This window comes from Daldinia childiae (assembly GCF_008694065.1).
Source record: "Daldinia childiae strain JS-1345 chromosome Unknown Scaffold9, whole genome shotgun sequence".
Classification (NCBI taxonomy): domain Eukaryota; kingdom Fungi; phylum Ascomycota; class Sordariomycetes; order Xylariales; family Hypoxylaceae; genus Daldinia; species Daldinia childiae.
Window position 1 is genome coordinate 220607 of NW_022984650.1, and position 19038 is coordinate 239644.

Below are 19038 nucleotides of genomic sequence, written 5' to 3' on the forward strand. Positions count from 1 at the left end.
AGATCTAAGGATCATATATATTATTACCTGCATCTTGGTAGCGTTTTGATGGTTTAGTTAGGCAGGTAATTCTCTTCTTACTGTACCTTGATATAACCTTGGAGTCGTATAGGGCCATTAGACATTTTATCCCCCATTTGCCTAAAGGTGGTTTCAGCGTCTGCCGATCTGTCTCCATCGGCAACGAGTTTGAGAGAATTAAAAAGGCAAAGGGCGAATCAACGCCAAGTCCTCCCTCCATCATCCGACCTTCACACGAATCAGGATGGTACCATCATGTCGTCACTGGTGAGTTCTTTTCCGATCGTTCTCAAATAAGAAAAGAAAAAAACCCATTTCGTTTCGTTTAGGTCTCTTTTAAATCTTTGTGCTCCATACATAAATTTCCAGTAATCCCCCTCCTTCTTCGGCCAGGTTTTTTTTTCTTGTGCATTCTCTTGGTTCGTCTTGGAAAGCCCGTTGTGTTCCACTACACCGCGTCTAATCATAGGCCGTAGAGCCCGTCTTCTCCTCACCGACTACAGGATAGAACGGCACGATTGGGGGGGTCTTGGAAAAGAGAAAAGAAGCCCCCCTCTCCAAACTTACTATGTACGATCTCGGCTTGCCTTTTGAAACCATCCATCGTGTGCCGAGCTCGCATCTATTTGCCATGTTCTCATATATGCGGAAAATATTTCTCGACGTCCCTTTTCCTCTTTAAATAAAAATTATGACCGTTAGAAACTCGGCACGACCCGGTTCGCTACATCGCTTCATTCGGAGGTTCGCGACATCGGCTGCAGGAACAAAGGTCTCCTAACCTACCTACATATATACATAGTATAGTGGATTACCATCTACATATATACCGCGAACCGCGCGTATGCAGCATCGATAATTTGTCATCCTTGTCATCTTGGATCCTTGGCTTGGAAAACACCCAAGAAAAACCCCCCAATCTTTGCGGAGCCTCTTCGCCGCGTCTACCAGGGGAATCATGCATGACCCCCGATTAAGTCGCAAGCTGTCAGCTGATCGACGCATGGGCATGTGTTCCGCGATGGTCAGGGTGTTATAATAACAGTGTGTTATAATAGCAATAGCTATATCTGAATAATATACCCAAAGAGGCAAGTATATACCGTACCAAGGTGAAAAAAGACACCCTAAGAAGACTCGTGAGATTGTCCCGCACCGAGCGACTCCGATTTGTCTTTCCTCCTCTCCCCTACCCCCTATTTGCCTTTTCTAACCGATGTACCAAATATGCCCTTCTAGGCATTCTCTACTTCTAATCTATGTGCAGGAACAAGGTAGATATTTTTTGTTGTTTGAAACAGACCGCCTCTCACACACTCTCTCAGCCCGTTGAGGGTCTGGATCTAAATATTTGGGGAAAATGATAAACATATGCTGTTGGAGGTAATATGTACGACTGGAAAAAGGTTTCGTATGCGCGAGCTGCTCCCGTATGAGACAGAAACCCCAAAACAAAATTCAAGAATAATGTCCAAAAAAAAAAAAGGAACGCCTCCCGAGAATCCGATAGTGTCATAAGCTCTGTTACCCAGAGAACAGAAATGCCAAATCTCCCCTCCCGCCGATAAAAAATTGGTTTTCGCAAATCCGCGCCATTGTCCGTTTGATGAGAGCTATGATCAGAATAAACTGAATCGACAGCAGAAGAAAAAGGAAAAAAATGAGAGCGCGAAACTAGACTCCCTAAGGGGTATACGATGGATGTAACAAGAGCTCAAGTTTATCATAAAGCGCGTGGTATCATGATTGAAGAAGAATGCAGCGCGAGAAATCAAAACGCTGGAGTTCCGCATTGTCGGAGCCTGCCGGTATGTATATTATCACCGGACGTATGCGCCCCGTAGTCTCACACACACACACACACACACACACACAAACACATAGATGTGGTGGCGAACTGGTCTAAGCGGTATCCCACAGGCCGGACGCTACAGGATCCGGCGAGTGCGTGATGCCGTCGGTGAAATTGCTCATACCCCAGATAGAATCATCTTCCATGAGAGGGAAGACGGAGCTACCCTCGTCAAACGAGGACTGGTTGGAGAGCAACTTACTCGCGGCCGTCGTATTCTTGAACTGATTAAAGTCAAGGTTACTCAGGTCATTATCAGTAAGTATGCTTTGTGACATGGCCAAATAGCTGCTTGCGGCGCTATTGCCGTAGCCGTCAAACTGCGGTTCGCTGAATGCGGAGGCCAAGTCTTCCGTCTCGGACACATCGCCCGAATTGGAGGTTAGAGTCGGCTCTGTAGAGCCACCGAAGTCGAGTCCCATGTACGACTGTGTCTGGTCAAAACTCGAGGGTGTGAAGCTTTCACCCTTCAGCTCTAAGCCGTCGTATTGCGCCCAATCGACCGACGCCGCGCTAAGACCTGCGCTGAACATGGGTGGTTCGTAATCGGAGACGCCCGAGAAAAGGTCGAACGAGGAGTATTCGGAGTAACGGATGTTGGAAAGGTCCAATGGCGGCAATTGACCATTAAGATGTTGGAACGACGAATTCCCTTCGATCGAAGGCGACGCTTGCGCAGATTTCGCCATCCGTGTCTCTCTATCAGGTGAGGAAGAACCGGTCGTTCGGGATCGGTCGACGGACTTCGTTCCTAGGCTGCTCGAGCTACCAGTCCTATGCATGGACGAGCCTCGATTTATGGTATAGGGACCACTCTTCTGCGAGGCCTTTGTATGCCTCTGCGGAGGTTTGTGGTGACCATTCTCGTCAAAGCTCAAGATAGGCTCGGAATGCGCCGTATTCGTACGCCGTCGCCGAGGGGTAGCCTTGGGCTTGGCCGGTTGAGCATCTGTTTCCGCTTCGGAATCGGACTCTGGGACGGTATCGAGCGCGGGTTCTTTCTTATGCGAACATGTGCATCGTCCTCCGTGATTACAACAACAACTGTCTGGACCGGCAAATGGATTTCAAGGTCAGACTCGTAGGTCTTTTACATATAATAGGAATAATTTTGGAGGGCGTCTTTAGATTGGGGGATGCCTCACCCTTATGTCCTTCAACTGTCTGCTTTAGATGAGCGCATTTATGCGTCTTCTCGCCGCAATCGCATTTTACATGAGACGACCGAGATTTGCGCATCGCGCGGCAATGCTGGCATTGCGACACGGGCCGGCCTTTCTTGTTGATGTGCTGAAGTGGTCGATCTAGACGGATTGCGACAACTTGTAAGTGACATATTCCCAATTACAGTAAGTTAATGCATAGTTAGTCATAAAATGAAAGAAAAAAAAATATGTCCGAGTCTTCCTTGCTTTGTCTCTGCTATATTTTTTTTGTCTTCGGCTGAGCGCCGATAATTGACTTACATGCGCTGCCCCGCGGGGGTCGTTGTAAATGGGCTTGATAGATAGAGGGGGAAATCGAAGTAATAACTAGAAATGCGGTAATGATTGCGCTCACTACTTACCTGCATGTTGGCAATTACTAACCCGGTGTCCTCTAACACAGGCTTCGCAAGCCCATTTCTCGCCGTCAATTAACATTGTGAAGTTTTTAATCAAAGCTGGAATAAGTTGAGAAGGCCAGTGGGTTGCTCGGATTTGTAAACGGGTTGACACTCAATAAACTCGAACTAAATTCGGGCGGGATCAAAGGAGCGGTGGGCGCTCGAGTGAATGAATGAGCAAATCGAGGCTACCGCTAGGAACCGCTGGAAAACGCTGGGAACGTGGGCGTCAAGGGGCCAACAAAGGCCCGAGAGTAGCGATTTGGTAACGGTAGCTAATAAGCTTAGTAGGTTGCGTTGCAGCGGACCGGGGCGACGCTGCGACGGGGAACTGGTAGGTAAGGTTACTGAAGCGAATCCCTCATGCACGCATATCCAAGGGTAGCTGTTCGTATATATTGTACCTAGAAGTAAATAGGTAGAGTAGGGGGATGTAAGTGTAAGACGGGTCAACAACTCGGAAGAGTGTGTATAAGTGCGTATAAGTGTGTAAGTGTGTAAGTATGTCTGTAAGTATGTGTCTGTAAGTGTGCAAGTGTGTATGTAACGGCTTAGGTGATGCGATGCCGTACGGAATAAGTGAATAAGTATGAATGTATGAATGGAAACTAATGTCTAAGACCGAGGCTGAACCGGAGCGAAAGACCGCTTTCGCGATATGAAAAGAAAACAGGAAGAAAGAAGCTCCTGTCTACCTAGGGTAAGAAAGAATATGGTGGATTGAGTGGAGATTTTTCTTCGCTTGGAAAATTCTTTTTTTAGTTGAGGCGATTGCGGTTTGAGAAACTCTCTTGTCTCTACCTTTTTTTTATTCCCCGTCAAGGAGCCGCAAAAAAAAGGTCAATTGAGTTTCAATGATTTTTTTTTTAATATTTTTTGCGCGCGGTGATCAGCCGTCGGCACCAACACCAAGGGCTGGCTAGACTGCACAGTGCAGCGCGAACGCTTCTCGGCGGTGCTATGCGGCTAATAGAGTCTGACCGGGAAAAGGCCCTGCCTTGGATGGGGACTATCGGAAATGGGTTTGGCTGAGGTGGGTGTAAGTCGTCTTGACAAGAAAACCTCTAGGCGCCAAGTAGTTCGCCTGTTAGTTATCGAGTTAAACTTGGACTGGTCTAAGGTCTAAGTTGAACTCGGCTTTCGAAAATATCAAGCTAAAGTATATCGTATACTTTTATATTATGATATCAGACACGGTACCGCGGTCGAGTTTGGTGTGAGTAAGAGCAAGCGAGACTGACGGGAGCAGTCGGCTCGGGAAGGGGGAACGTGGGAGGTTTAAAGAAGTTGAGTCTAAGGTCTAAGGACCGGTTGGTAGGTAACGTAGGTAGGTAGGTGGGCAGGCTTATCATCTACAACCTGGTGGGATGAAGAACCGTCGAGTTCAAAGTAGAAGCCCAAAGCGAGAGAGAAAAAAATTACTTAGTCCTTTACAGCAAACCTAGCCGGGAATATACTTGTCGATGGATGTCATCACGGACTAATGGCGCCCCAGGCATGGCTAGCAATGACGGAGCTTGTGGATTGGCTGGGGGGAGTAAAACTACCCGCCTGATTTGGCCTGGAAACGTTTCTTAGAATCCAGATGATGAAGCACCGTAATACTCAACTAGGTAAAGGGCCAGGAAAAAATAATAATAAAGGTGGGCATGCAAACGAAGTCTTGATTACTGCGTAGCGCGAAACCGAGCCTATGTACAACATATTCGCGCTTGCGGCTTGCCAGATTGTATGTAGATTGTATGTAGATTGTACGTACAAATAGATAGAGCCAAGGTTTTCCACCCCCCAAAACAGTACCAAGAATCTCTGGGCATTACATCGGTGTTGGGAGGAACTTCCAACCCACGCCGGGCCCAGCTTAAGCCAACCAGTAGCGAGATGCGCTTCCTCAGCCTACCTTGCCTACCCCTACTTCGTTAGCTTCGATTTGGGAGGACAGCTAGGGGAAAGTAGACTGGGGGGGAGGCTAGCAAGCTAGCAGTTGAAGCCCGCCAAGGGCGGGATCACTTACAGGACCACGACAGGGGTTCCATGCCGCGCGATGGAATAGAAAACGTTCCGTTGCAGACGCACGGAGTGAGATGAGCTAGTCCCCATTATCATAAATTGTCTTTGCTTTTACGGTCACGTATTATGCAACACTATTCATTATTTTCACTAAAAATAAGCTACATACTTTAGTTATGGTCAGTCGGCTGGTTGGCTGGTTGGCTACTATGTGTTAGCTGGGTCACCGGCTTGCCTTTCCTCATCAAGGAATAACGAGTAATAGCAATGTTAAATAACGACATTACGGTTGCTAGACGGTCAATTTATTGAGACTAAAGTATGATATACCATATTTCAAGCTCTACTTTTTTCTCATCTCTTTTTTTTTTCTGGGCACCCTTAGAGTTATAAGCCAGTAATAATTATCTAGTTGAACCCTCTACCGAGCTCGGATTGGATTCCTGGCGGGTGTAAGAAGCTTGGAAGGGTATTCCCTACTACGCATCTTACCTATGCATATTATTTTAGGATCTGATTCACAGCTGCGCATCTGTTTTCTTGGCACATGAGCCTGTGCACATGCGGGTTGAACTGTGGTGTAAGTCGGTCATTGTATTCGGGAATCGCGGGTCATTCCGAAGCCTCGTTAACTAAGTCATGCACTTTAACGTCGGATAGTACGTACAAATTGCACTTCTTCGGTGGTAAATGGGCGTTGACTTAGAGCCGGTCTTGACTACAACACCCAAAACATCCAGCACGGCCGCCGTCTTGGCCCTTGGCAAATCGTATCGAAGCGGTTTCTAATAAGTCGATCGTCTAAGTTGTATACGTACGTGTCTACGAATATTCTTGGCGAATCAGCTATATATAGGAGATGAGTCTTTGCTCTCGCCGATCGTGGGCGAGATATAGCTGAGGTTAGTATTAGCATCTTAGGAAGCATTTGCTGAACCTAATGATGAGACTTCAGTGAGACCTTAGGATTGTTAATATAGATACCCCGATTAATATTACTAAGGGCATCGCATCGACAGCCTCATCTAAGCAGCCCGAATCCTCTCAAGTAGGTTAGGTACTCATGTAAAGGTTCAGGGTAGGAAGAACATATATAAGATCTTGGCTGCCAAGAAGTTTGATATCAATTAATATTACATGTTTCTTGAGGACTTGCAGACCCGGAAGTATCGCGATACGATGGCAGTCCGGTCGATTCGCTGACCAGCGTTGGTCGAGGCGCATGGTAAAATTGAAAGCCAAGCTAGTGACATATTCAAACACTTTCAAACGGAGAATGGCAGTAATCAGATTTGATCTTTTTGGTAACTCCGGGCGCGAGCGGTGCTGAGCTGATGCCGTGGCTCTTGAATCCTACGTACTTGTATATCATTTCCCTCCGGCATTCAAATGCCACGGATGGATGATTTCTAGAAGGGCCGCTCCGTCCCTTAGTCTAGATACCTAGGTATACTAGTATTACCTTGCTATTAATCAATGGAAACACACACTTCGAATGAGAGGAGCATGACAAGTGAAACAACTTGACACGAGCGCGCCTTGAAAAGTCGAGCGGGCTAATGGCCTGGACCAGGGCCGTTTGTCACAACCGTATCGCCGGCATTATGCTTGATGCACATGTTAAATGATGTTAGATACCTATTTCGAATGATCGTCGCCTATTATGATATGTAAAGTCCGAAGGGTAATACGAACCAGCGACTCATCTGACGGTATAGCCACGATGGATTATGAGACTTTGTACCAAGACAGTTAACTAGCTGGGTATGCAGGAACAGATGAGTAAAACCCAGGCAACTCAAATGCCCACGGGGAAAAGGGGAACATTTCTCAACAGTAGTAGTCAACAATGGAATGGACTTACAGGACTGGATACCGTTTCAAGAGGCCAAGAAAGGATTTCTATTACTGTACATACATACATAATAGTTGCTTGTTACAGTAACATAGTAAGTAACACAGACCCTTCAATTGAACCCTTCACCCTTTACCCTTTACCTTTTACATATACATAGTACAGTACACTTCAATTGTTGGTATTACCTTTATTATTGTTATTATTATTATTATCATTAGTATTTACATTAGTATTTTACATACCGAATAGAAGCAAAGCTATTAAGCGGACACCCCCCCGTAGCGCGCGGGCCTAAATCCTAGAGGTGCAGAATACGGAGCCTTGTCGTACACACCGTAATACTGACATCAATAAATTTCCAGCCGGCCGCTGTAGGCGCCAATTCGAATACACAACGGGAGCCCCGGAAGAGTACGAAAATACATCAAATACATAACCAAACAGTTACTTGAACGCCTTATGTAAGGTCCTTGCAGGTGGGATGCGTTAGATGGATCTTTTTTTTTTTCTTTTTTTTTTTTTTTTTTTTTTTCAAATAATTCATCTGTACGATCCATTTGTACTTTCGTAGTCCTATAAACCAACCACGCAAGTACATATTATTGATTCAAACTCGGGGGGTTTGCTGACCAAAATGTCGGTATGAACTAAAGACCTACGAGTAGCTTACTACGTATAAGTTACATGATTACTTACGTAGGTACTTACGTATATCTTGAGGTAGTTACATGAATAAATAAGTAAACACCTACATGTAGATATGTACGAAGTATATAATGAAGAAAAATATAAGATCGTACGTAGGTATTTTTTAATTAAATACTTAGCCTTACTACATACGTATGTACCTAACCCTACGTCCGTACGCATATGCGCCTAGATCTAGCATACTTAATAACTAAGTATAACCATGCGTAAAAGTATGTAGTTATATTCAGGCACAAACCGTTTGCCAAAAACGCATGTACAGTATGATATCTCAATGCGTTGTACGGCCTCGTGCCCAGCCCTATTCTAATTTAAACAAATAAAAATAAGAATAAAGAATTGAATATCGAAACCGTTGGCCGGCCCGATAGATTATTTAGATGCGACTTACGAAGTACTTGCCCCGTTTAGATCAAGTTGCCCCAGTTTCTAGCTTCCTAACTCTTCCCCTACTTCCCTGATTTCGTAACTCAGGCTAGGTACTCTCAGGCTACTTTACTATGGCAGTTACCTACCTAACCCACCTAAGCTGCTAACCTATTTTATTTCAATTATGATATTTATTTATTTATTTTATTTGTTAATATTTCCCCCCCTTCTTCTTCCATTCTCCCACATCAATTCCACCTTGCATCTTTTTACTCCCTTCTGCACCGAATCCACCCCCATCCCAAGCCGGATCGCACGTCACGATGCCATGAAAATTTTCTTTTTTCCCCCAACCTGCCGAAGAATCTCCTACCTACTACTTTCTTTCTACCTCCCACACCCGTTTCAATTTCTATAATGCCCAATCCTATTATTCACCCATTCGTAGGTGCCTTACTGTCGTGGACATCATCAGTCAACCCGACTTGCTCCGATTCTATTATTCCTTCGATTCTGCTTCCGTAGTAGAAGGCAACTGCTGTGCCACGCTACAACCGAATACCTCATCCAGCCTGCCGGGTTTCTATTAAGTCTATGTCATTTTCGCGGCATGCCTTCCACCCTGCAGCTATCACTCGCATAGCTTGTGCCGTGAGAAGATGCGACGCCGAAATCTCTATCCCGCGCGCCTCCCTGCCTTAGCAGTGATACTACTACCCGCTGGCTTTGTCACCCCGGCGACCATTTTTATCTACTTGGTTTCAGCCTTGTCTACCTAATACGTAGTTTACTTGTCACACTGCAGTAGTTCGTCTTCAAGCGAGATGTGCAGCGAAGTTGCTCTCCGTGGGAACTTACTCTAGCCTGTGATCGCTATAACGTGCGCCACTATGGCGACAAGCTATCATGCTGAGAATCCTCAGTTTTGGGTTGGACAAGTGAAAGGCACTTGCTGGTGGCAAATAATCTAGTACGCTCCTAGTTTGGTCATCTCAAGCCTCCCACTGGGCTTGTCCAACTGCACCTCAACCCAACCAAGCTAGAATTCCTGTACCTATCTGATGCGGCACGATCATCTCGTCCATCACGTTGGGTTTGTGCTTGTTTTTTTTATGCCTAGTTGGTATGCGTGACTACGAGCATATTGCCATGCTAACATACCATTCGGCTATGGCCCGGTATGGCGGATGGCGGATTTCCCCAGAAACCCAACACAGTTCCTTCGGGGCTCTCCATAATCGCGGGCGTCACAGGACCGTCCTAACGGTTACTACCACACCCGGACTTGGTAGTGAGCGACGTACTGGACCCCTGAATCTGACCTGGCCTTCCACGAGCTGGCCAACTGTCTACACTAAAGCTGGTGTTACCCTTATAGTCGCAATTCTTATGTCGAAACACCAGCAACCATTACCTACCACCACACGGAATTTTCTGGTGATGTAAGTACAAGGTCCCCTAAATGTGGGCAGAAGAGAAAAAAGAAAGAAGAGAGCATTGTCATGATGCATCAACCTGTCAGGTTACGAATGATACCATATCGCTCGCAAAAACCCATATGTGGTATATCGAGCGTTATCAGAGAGAGCCCTTGGACCGGAAAGCTTGATTGAGCAAGTTGAACCGCCAATGCGACAAATCTGTCCCCTACTTTTTTCTACTAAACCCCACACTCTTGTCGTTCGTCACATATTACCCTGGTCTCTGTTCTTAGGGTTGGCCACACAAGTGTCTCGCGCGTCGCCAGAAATAGGAGCGAGCAGATGTTTGCGGCTAAAATGACGAATGTCCGTCCGGGCTGGTTCGGAATTTCAGGACCCAACGCCCAATGCCACAATAGCTTGTGGCAAACTTAAGGGTCCCGAGGGTGGAAACACCCGACCCTTGGGGTTTCAAGTACACCCGTTTAATGCTTCGACAAGGCTTCTACAAGGTTTCTAGAAGCTCGCCTTGTTTAGCCCTTTGTACCGTACATGCGACTTAGGTTGAGTTACCTTTCGCACTGTACGTTGTAAAAAGCCTCCAAGCGTTCATGCATCTCTCGCAGCAAAAGCGACAATGCCGCCGGCAATCTTGATCCTTGCTAATATCGCCCCTTACGGGTGCCCGCCGGATCTAGTTGTTGACAGGCCTTTCAGTCGGTAATATTAGTCTACATATGCTTAGTTGCTATTAACATCTAGCCCGTCTCGATATTCGCTTGCACATGCCGGGAGCAGCAATTGCTTTTTGCGTCTTGCAGCGAATAACAAATCTGATATATGAGAAGGCGATGGAGCCTTGCATATCTACGACCACTATGCAGATACTTTGCAGGCCTATCTACTTGGGATTGGTTGACTGATGATGATTGGATGTATCAGCTCGCAAGTCTACGATACCTCCTACATACGAGTCCCGTATCTTCTCACTGCGTGCTCGGCACTGGCCAGCCTAGCCCCCCCACAAACTCTGCAGCCTTTCACACGCTGAAATCTCATCAGGAATCAGGCATATCAGCCCCAGGCGCATCTGTCCCAGCTAACAATTATTTCTCATTCCTATTGGGCATGGTTAACGACCACCAATATCAATGCGACTTATAAGTTGCCTTTTAAGTTACACTCTAGCTTCCCCGCTTTCGATGGATAGCTTTTAAAGCTTGATTTTGCCGATTCGAGCCATCGTTGCCCAGGAAGGCGGCCCTGCCCTCTATTCGTTAAATCTTTAGTGGGAGAGCGGGATTCTACGGCTTGCATGCCTAGATGATGATGAATCTGCAACGTTCTGACACCATATTGTAACGGAGCTTCGGAGTTCAGTCAACCTCAGATGATCTATGTAGGTCTATTTCATATCCTTATACTTGGCTATTTGGTTGGTTAGCTTTGATAGTTCTCGGCTCCAGACAACCCAGAAGAGTCGCACTTATCGGCGCTGGCACGTTACTGTGCATTCTGTAACCTGTTGGCTCGTAACAACGTCTAGAAGTCTAGCATCGAGATGGTGAGCTCCAGAATAACCATTGACAAGATGAAAAGAAATTAAGAACATGCCAGTCAAACGTTTCGTACGTTTATCGGCATTCGCAGTCCAACTATTGACGCGAGTGTTTTCGCTCCTGGCAGAGATTAGAATACGAACCCGTTGCTGGGCGCCCGGATTGGAGAGATCGTTTTGCATCTCCTTGAGAGTCCGGGAATCAGTTGAGGTCACATAATTTTCAATACTTTTTTCAGTATTCGTACCGTTACTCTTTCGTTTAGCAAAATCTTACTTGATCGTGGTCGTCAGATTGGGCTTCCACGACTATTGTCGCAGGTTATCTTATTACCACCAATCATAAGGTATAGTCCCGAGCTGATATAGGGCTTATGAAAATGTTGTTATACATCCTCAAAAAAAAAAAAAAAAAAAAAAAAGCAAAGGCGGGCATAACCCTGATGATCAGAAGGGCTAGACCATGCTGCTGATGTGGAGTGCTGTAATTTCGTTCATTTTTGAAATGAACATTACTTTCATTATCTGTTCTTCACTACACGTCGACACAGACTGCGGACGGAAATAAGCATAAGAAATTGTAAGATGGGCTCTTCCCGACGCTACGGGGACGGTTATCACGCGATGCCGCGAATTCTCCCACACCATTTTAACATTATGACATGGATATCAGCCAGTCGTTAGCTGTTGGATCAACTCCGCCGTAGCTGTTAAGCCTGCGTAGAATGCCTTTAGATCCCCGGCGGAGATCTCTGCTTGGCATAGACGGAAAGTGATTCGATTTGTCGTTAGTGCTTGAACCTTAAGGCTTCGCTCTTAGTAGATCCGGGTTGATAGGAAATTACATTCACAAGTAGTAAGTACGAGCACACCATACGCATGATTGGGTAGCAGTGAGGCTTTAGTGATGAGCAAGGTTTATAGGGTTGGCCCGTGGTCGAAGAGCTTGTGGTGTAGAGAATGCGCAGACAATCTACCAACAGCTTAGCTACTATGGATCTGCGGCCTAAAGATGATGAACGATATGAATCGTAGATGGGCGATTATCAACCAATACGATGGTCAACCTTTTTTGAAGCTGACGCTGGGCGGAATTTTCAGCAGAAGTAACTTGCGACTTCACAGATCAGAAGCAAATAATTCGATAAATGGTGTACCCCGGATTACACAACGCGGAACGAGTTAAAAATAAGCCAACAGACGCGAGCCTTAGTTCCCGTAACATTAGGCTCGTGTCAAATGACCTCATGGTGTAGTATCAGGAAGCGAGATAGACGCGCAGGCGGCATACATCCGGGTGAGGTAGTAGTTAAGCTTTCGTCGCTAAGGGGTCATATTAAGGATACATTTGAATTACGTACATGGTATCTCGCGTGTTAGATTTCTCTATTCTACCCGTGCGACTTTGATAGCTTCTGATTTCCCCCCGCGCCGCCCTCCATTAGCACCTAGTTAAAGGCTGGGGTAAGATATAAGGGATAGGATAGGCTGAGCCGTTCAGTCATTATCTGCGGGGTTGTCAACTCATGTTTGATTTTACCAGGCCCGACCACTCCTACTCTCGTATCATTCGCCATCCCAGACGACGAGATTTTATGGCTAGCACTGCTGGTTACTGCTTGAAGCTTGTTAAGCCGGTTAGCTGTGGGTGACGAGTAATATCAACCTGCAGCCGTTGGCAATCCACAATCCGAGAGAGTGGACGACGTTTCTTTGGTGTGGGGATTGCAACGCTAAAGTTCCCAGGGTTATTTTGATCCAAGTAAGAAACTGTCATCTCTAAACTAATAGAATTAGAACCGTTAGTCCTAGGATGATTTGAGTTTCCCTATTTGCAACAAGGTCGATTTTCAGTCGATGTAAATCACACCCCCCTCCGTATCTGGGTAAGAGACTAATGCGGCTGTCAAAGATGTGATCTAGCCAAGAGCTGCAAGCGATATTGGCTGCCGCGCCGAAGCTTGTGTCTGCCCCCGGGGATATGTCTTACACGACGGAACCCTGTTCGGCTCTATGAAGAGACTATCCTCGGAAACTCCCTTGTCACTAATAAGCTATTCTAATATGTGTACGCACTACGGAGGAGCTGAGGTAGCTAAACAATAGCCCAAATAGGAATGAGTAACCTTTAGTTTTACTTCCCCCCGTCAGAACGCGGAGCGGCGCGACACCTCATCTTAGTTGTTTCCGTCTGAGACCTTTCGTTAAACCCCCGCGCCGCCGGCGGAGCCCAGGCCCTTTCCTCTTTTTCCTCATGATACGAGACTTACCTTAGTGAAATACGTTGTGTCAGGGCTAGGAGCCTGGACCAGCGTTAAGAACGCCCCTGAACGTGCTCGTAAGACCCTTGAAGAAGAGTGTAACGATGATACCGGAACTGACGGACTTCCTGCAAGCCCCTCCCCTGCCACTACCTACGTTTCTATCTCCTCCATCCTCGTAACCCCCATGCTGACGTGAGTTATAGTAGGCCTGTTAGGGCCGAAGCATGATTGCCATCCGCACTTCCTCGCCATCAGAGCTTACGGTAGCTGTGCGCGCGTCACTATCAGATGAGTTCAGCTTTGGGGCGAAGAGGCGGACGTGGCAAATATGGCGTGGGAATCCCATTTTGCCCTTTTGTCCCATCATCCTCCACAGTTGACCCCACGAGTAGTTCAATTAGCGGGGGGGATTTTGGGCCTTCTTTGTTGAGACATGCCATTACATGTATGGGGCATAGCATTCGCTCTATTCTGATGATCACGCGTCTGACAACATTACATCCGGGAGTGCGCGCGCCTCACCTTTTCCCCCCTTAAAGCTCAACGGGCGTGGTCTTGGCCGCCCTACCATCTACGCCTCTTACGAAGAGATGCACAAGTTACCACCCTCTTTTCCTCGAGCGTTCTCTTTTGCGTTCAAGGCTGGGCATGGTATGTGGTATAGTTACACGGCTTTTGTCTGACAAGATTAGCGCCCGCGCACCATCTCGCGGCGTCATCGCCAAGAATACCCAGAATACCAAGAGTCTGGGCTCACGCCTCTGTAGGTAAAAGCAACGACGGGTCGGGTGAAACGGATGAGCGGGTAGCCGCTACGGTTTCGCCACAATCGGAACGGGGCCGAAGAGAAGCTGGGCCCAGATTGGTATATGTCTTGGACACGTCCGGTTGCGACGGGAACGCATACATATGTAATGTAGGTCAACGCCGCATCTACTGACCGCTTCATGTTTCTAATATAGATATTGCAGCAGTACGCATATTTCGTTCTTGGCGCATGAGAAAGGCAGGATTAGGGCCTTTTGATTAGAGCCCCTGACGTCGAACGCGGACCCTTTGATTACCCGAACTCTTTAATATCGAACAAGCACCTGAACAGGGTGAGAGAGATGGTCTCACCGGAAACCTTTGAAGCCGAGCCCAGATGATAAACGATGCCTTGGATTTCCTGCGATAGATCGATGTCCGCCTGCCTCCCCGAATAAAGCTAGTCATAATTTCGAGAGTTGATTTGTTAGAAAGACGTCAAGTTTAAAGACATACATAAACACACGATTAATAACTAGTTACATAGTTACATGTTAATGAAAGTTGAAACTATTTGAGGTAAGTTACGATTGTATATGTATGGAATTGCATAGTGGTATAACCTTAGGTACGGTATTAGTGGTAGTTTAGGTACCTTCTATAGCACCTATCTGGGTACCTACATACTTGATATATACCTAGGTACTATACAATTCAATTGGTGCAACCTCGGTAATTCAATGAAATTCAAGCCAGATTCTCCAAGCTTCATTTAAAGTTTAGGTAACGTGGGCTTTAAACTTTCAGCTGTTAGCTTTTACGCCAGTAAGAAAAACGCCCGATTTGTTCTCCGATCTGTGGCTTTTCTCCAGCCTCTACTATCTTACAGCATCTCTCTTTTTTTTTTTTTTTTTCAAAGACAGAAACCCGGGAACCGGGCGCAACCAAACGCATACAATTCTAACCTCCATCTCCAATTAGTCACATTACATCTTTTCAATTCCCTGTCTTTCTTGTCCGCAAGCCACAACGGCCATGGCGAACTCAGATAATCCAACGAAGTGCGCCACCGATGCAATTGCCCGACAGTCAACCATCCAAAGGTACACAGCTAATATTACTACTCTAGACCGGTCCATATCCTCTTCGTTGGCGCTGGAGCAGTAGGCTGCTTCTACGCATCCCGACTCCACCATGTAAGCATCGAAGCATCGTCATCAGTATGCTAGACATACAACTGACGGTTGCGCCGTGAATGGCACATCGTAGCCTTCGCACAACATTCACACCTCCCTTATCGCCCGATCCAATTACTCAGCTATCGCCGCCTCTGGAGTCATCTTGGAGACTCATTCATTCGGCGATTATACTTTTTCGCCCTATGCCGTGTTTCCCTCCATTGCGCATGCCGTTCCGACCCCATCGGCTACAACCAATCCCGCGCCTACACGGCAATCCCCGAGAGATGGTTGGGACTATATCATAGTGACGACCAAAGCTCTCCCCGACCGGACCGACGACGCAGCTACAGTCGCACCGCTAGTTTCCGCCAAGACTTGTATAGTGCTGATACAAAATGGCGTAGGCGTAGAGGAGCCATACCGTAAGCGCTTCCCGCAAAATCCGATAGTGAGCGCTGTTACCGTCATTAGCGCCGAGCAGATCAGGAATGGCGTCGTACGGCAGAACAGGTGGACGAGAATTAGCCTGGGACCGTACGGTAGCGGACTCGGCACACCGCCTGACCCGAACGACGAGCTAAGCGATGTAGTGAAACAAGGCCACCAGCGCATGGATCAGCTAGCGCGGTGGTGGACTCAGCATGGTGGTATCCGCGATGTTGAGACGCACACTGAGCTCGAACTACAGACTATTCGATGGCACAAGCTCTGTATCAACGCCGCCTTCAACCCCACAGCCGTGCTATCCGGTGGCCGCGGAAATGCTGACCAGCTGACCGACCCTGAACTGCGCGAGCACATTCAGGGCGTCATGGACGAGATCTGGAACGCCGCACCCAAGGTTCTGGGGAAACCTTTCCCAGATAACTTGGCCAAGCCTGAGAAGATCATCAGCAGTACCGAAAGGAATGCCGGCGCTAGGCCCAGCATGCTACTTGATTGGGAGGCTGGCCGACCCATGGAGCTTGAAGTCATACTTGGGAATCCGATTAGGATTGCCAGAAGAGCTGGCGTAGATATGCCTAAGCTACAGACATTGTATGCGTTGCTGAGGAGCATGCAGAAAGTCCGGGAGGATCAAAAGGCTAAAGGAAAGTTATAGGAGAACTTTTGCAAGACGTAGAGTGTTTGTTTCTCAGCAGTCGTTAAGTGAAATTCAATACCCGGGAACGTTACCACTATGCTCCTAAGCGGTACCATAACGTACTTCGAGGATTTTAGTATACATTGCAGTTATGGTGGTAAATCATAGTAGCCTTCATAGTTTCCGTAGAATCTCTCAAGTAGCTGGCAAGTGATTTACAGGAGGAAAACACGTAGTGGCTTATTGAGTAATAGCATATTGGCCTCTATAAGAGATTATACAGTATTCTTCGTAATTTGAGATTGGTAAGCAGAAGTTAAGGTATGTCTCTTATGAAATCCTATAGTACCTTAGGCAGTTAGGTAGGGACTTTATAGGACATGATGGAGATAGTTAAAGTTGATATAGTTTACTATTCTAGCGGAAGTGCAAAATGAAAAATTGTACTAGATGCCTGGTATTGTATTATATTGGTTTACTATAGTTAACTATGTCCGTTGTCTGCAATACAAGTCTCATTTGGTGCTATGTAACCCTCCTATCCTCTTGACTGGCACCCCTTTTATACAAGACGTAAGGCTCAATGTAGATAGGCAGTCTACACGTCCCTTAAATAAAGCCAGAATTATCATAAATATAGTTTGTTAATATAGTCAATACATTTATCCAGTATTTTCATGCGCTAGTCACGCGTTTTCCCACACAGCTATTATGAATCGAAAGGAAATGGGAAAATCATGAGTTAACAGATAATTGCTATAAAATTGATTTGGATTTAGCACGTCTATTAGTTTCTCAATTGACCTTTATTTAGTAGCTTGTATAGTCTTATGAAATAGGTGAGTTCTGGTGGGGAAATAGGGGGCTGCAGCATAAAACTGAGAGGTAATTGTAGGTTAGGGCTTTGCGAGGAGTCTCTAATATTTCGAATAGCAAATATAATTAGTAGTCAAGAGATTTATATTAGGGAGTAATGATGAGGTCGGCATATTGGCACCGAATTTATTAAAGGTTGTAGTTTATTACCAATCACTAGTTCAAGAAGGGGACATATCAATCAATCTCGAATTATAGGCATAACACACTTTTCATTTTATTGCAAGTGGTATATTTTAGCAGTTTACTTAGTGAGTATCTTTCAGGGGTGGAATCTAGTTTGTACAACCTTAGCAGTGAGCTCTGTGATACTTCATCACAAACGACCATAATCATTCTAAGAAAATAATTTAAGCTATTACATTAAGTGAGACGCCGGCAAGGCAGTTACGTTACTTCTATTTTATCTAAGTTTATACTGGAGCAAGACCTCGGATGAAATCTCGAACTTCAAGTGCGTCCTTGGTCTTCTCGTCGTGCTTTAAAGTGCTATACTGGCGGCACCAATCCGGCGTAGCGATAATATGTAGGTGAAGATGACCTACGCTATGGTCGGGCCATAGATGGAGACCAAAGGTAAAGTCGTCAAACGTCAGGGTGTGGATCCCAGTCTTGAGTTCCTTCCAGTGACTAATAGCTTCATCTCCTGCTTCTAGGACCGGGTTCGGGTCAAGCCCATCATTCCGTCTTGCAAACGATTCCGTGGAAGTCCGGTTTTTTATAGCTAACTTCTGGTAGTCTAAGACCTTCTGGCGAAAGTCGGGAGTTTCCCACTTGTCCTTAAATAGGTCTATTGTCTCGTCAATGACGGATACAGTATCATGGTTTAGCGATACACCATTGAAAATACCCTTTTTGGGGATCCCCAGGATATGAATCATCGACATGCCTGCTTTTGCCGGGTCTTCTTTATACTGCGTAACGTCAAAGGAGTTGTGGTTCCCTATTATAAGTACATTTTCACCTTCGGCAAGGAGAGCAGGGCCCCCGGCGTATTCAGTAAAAACTGTCTTCTCCTTTATCCATTTCTCGTGATTACCATACTTGTGGTCTTTGGTTTGATTTAGGTACGCTTCGGCATCTTTTAGAGCTCCTGGCTTACGCAAAAAGTCCGCAACTTGGTTTTCGATCCGCTCTTGCTTTCCGGAGAAAATACGGTTTACTACAGAGTTGCTCATAATGATTTTTAGATTGATATTTTATATAGGTGTTCTTTCCTTCTGTTTCTTCTTGTCCTGTCGCTACTTCCTCTGATCTGACCAGCCATCTTGAGTTTAACGCTATATACATAATTTCGTTCTTTCTTCCCGTATCCATGTGGGGTTCTCGATGACTTCTCTTTGTTAATTGCGGAAAGAGACTGTTTTGTAAGAGACCTGTTGTTGTTAATGCATATTGTCTAATCGGCCCCGACCCGCCGACAAGTGGATTTAGGGAACAAAGCACCCCCAATCTTTCTGTGACGTCTACCTATATTTAAAGA

General features: G+C 46.2%; 3 protein-coding genes across 3 annotated transcripts; 1 reads left to right on the forward strand and 2 right to left on the reverse strand.

Moving 5' to 3' along the window:
* Positions 1–1923: 1923 nt before the first annotated feature.
* GL218_07301 (Copper resistance protein CRF1) lies at positions 1924–3516 on the reverse strand (the record flags this gene model as incomplete). Its single annotated transcript, XM_033584051.1, has 3 exons — positions 1924–2921; positions 3019–3177; positions 3441–3516. The coding sequence occupies 3 exons, from the start codon at positions 3514–3516 to the stop codon at positions 1924–1926; spliced, it is 1233 nt and encodes a 410-aa protein (XP_033432441.1).
* Positions 3517–15449: 11933 nt separating this feature from the next.
* GL218_07302 (putative 2-dehydropantoate 2-reductase) lies at positions 15450–16697 on the forward strand (the record flags this gene model as incomplete). The annotated part of the gene is made up of 3 exons (XM_033584052.1): positions 15450–15475; positions 15544–15610; positions 15684–16697. The coding sequence occupies 3 exons, from the start codon at positions 15450–15452 to the stop codon at positions 16695–16697; spliced, it is 1107 nt and encodes a 368-aa protein (XP_033432438.1).
* Positions 16698–17968: 1271 nt separating this feature from the next.
* Positions 17969–18733, reverse strand: GL218_07303 (uncharacterized protein; the record flags this gene model as incomplete). The annotated part of the gene is made up of 1 exon (XM_033584053.1): positions 17969–18733. The coding sequence occupies one exon, from the start codon at positions 18731–18733 to the stop codon at positions 17969–17971; it is 765 nt and encodes a 254-aa protein (XP_033432439.1).
* Positions 18734–19038: the final 305 nt, after the last annotated feature.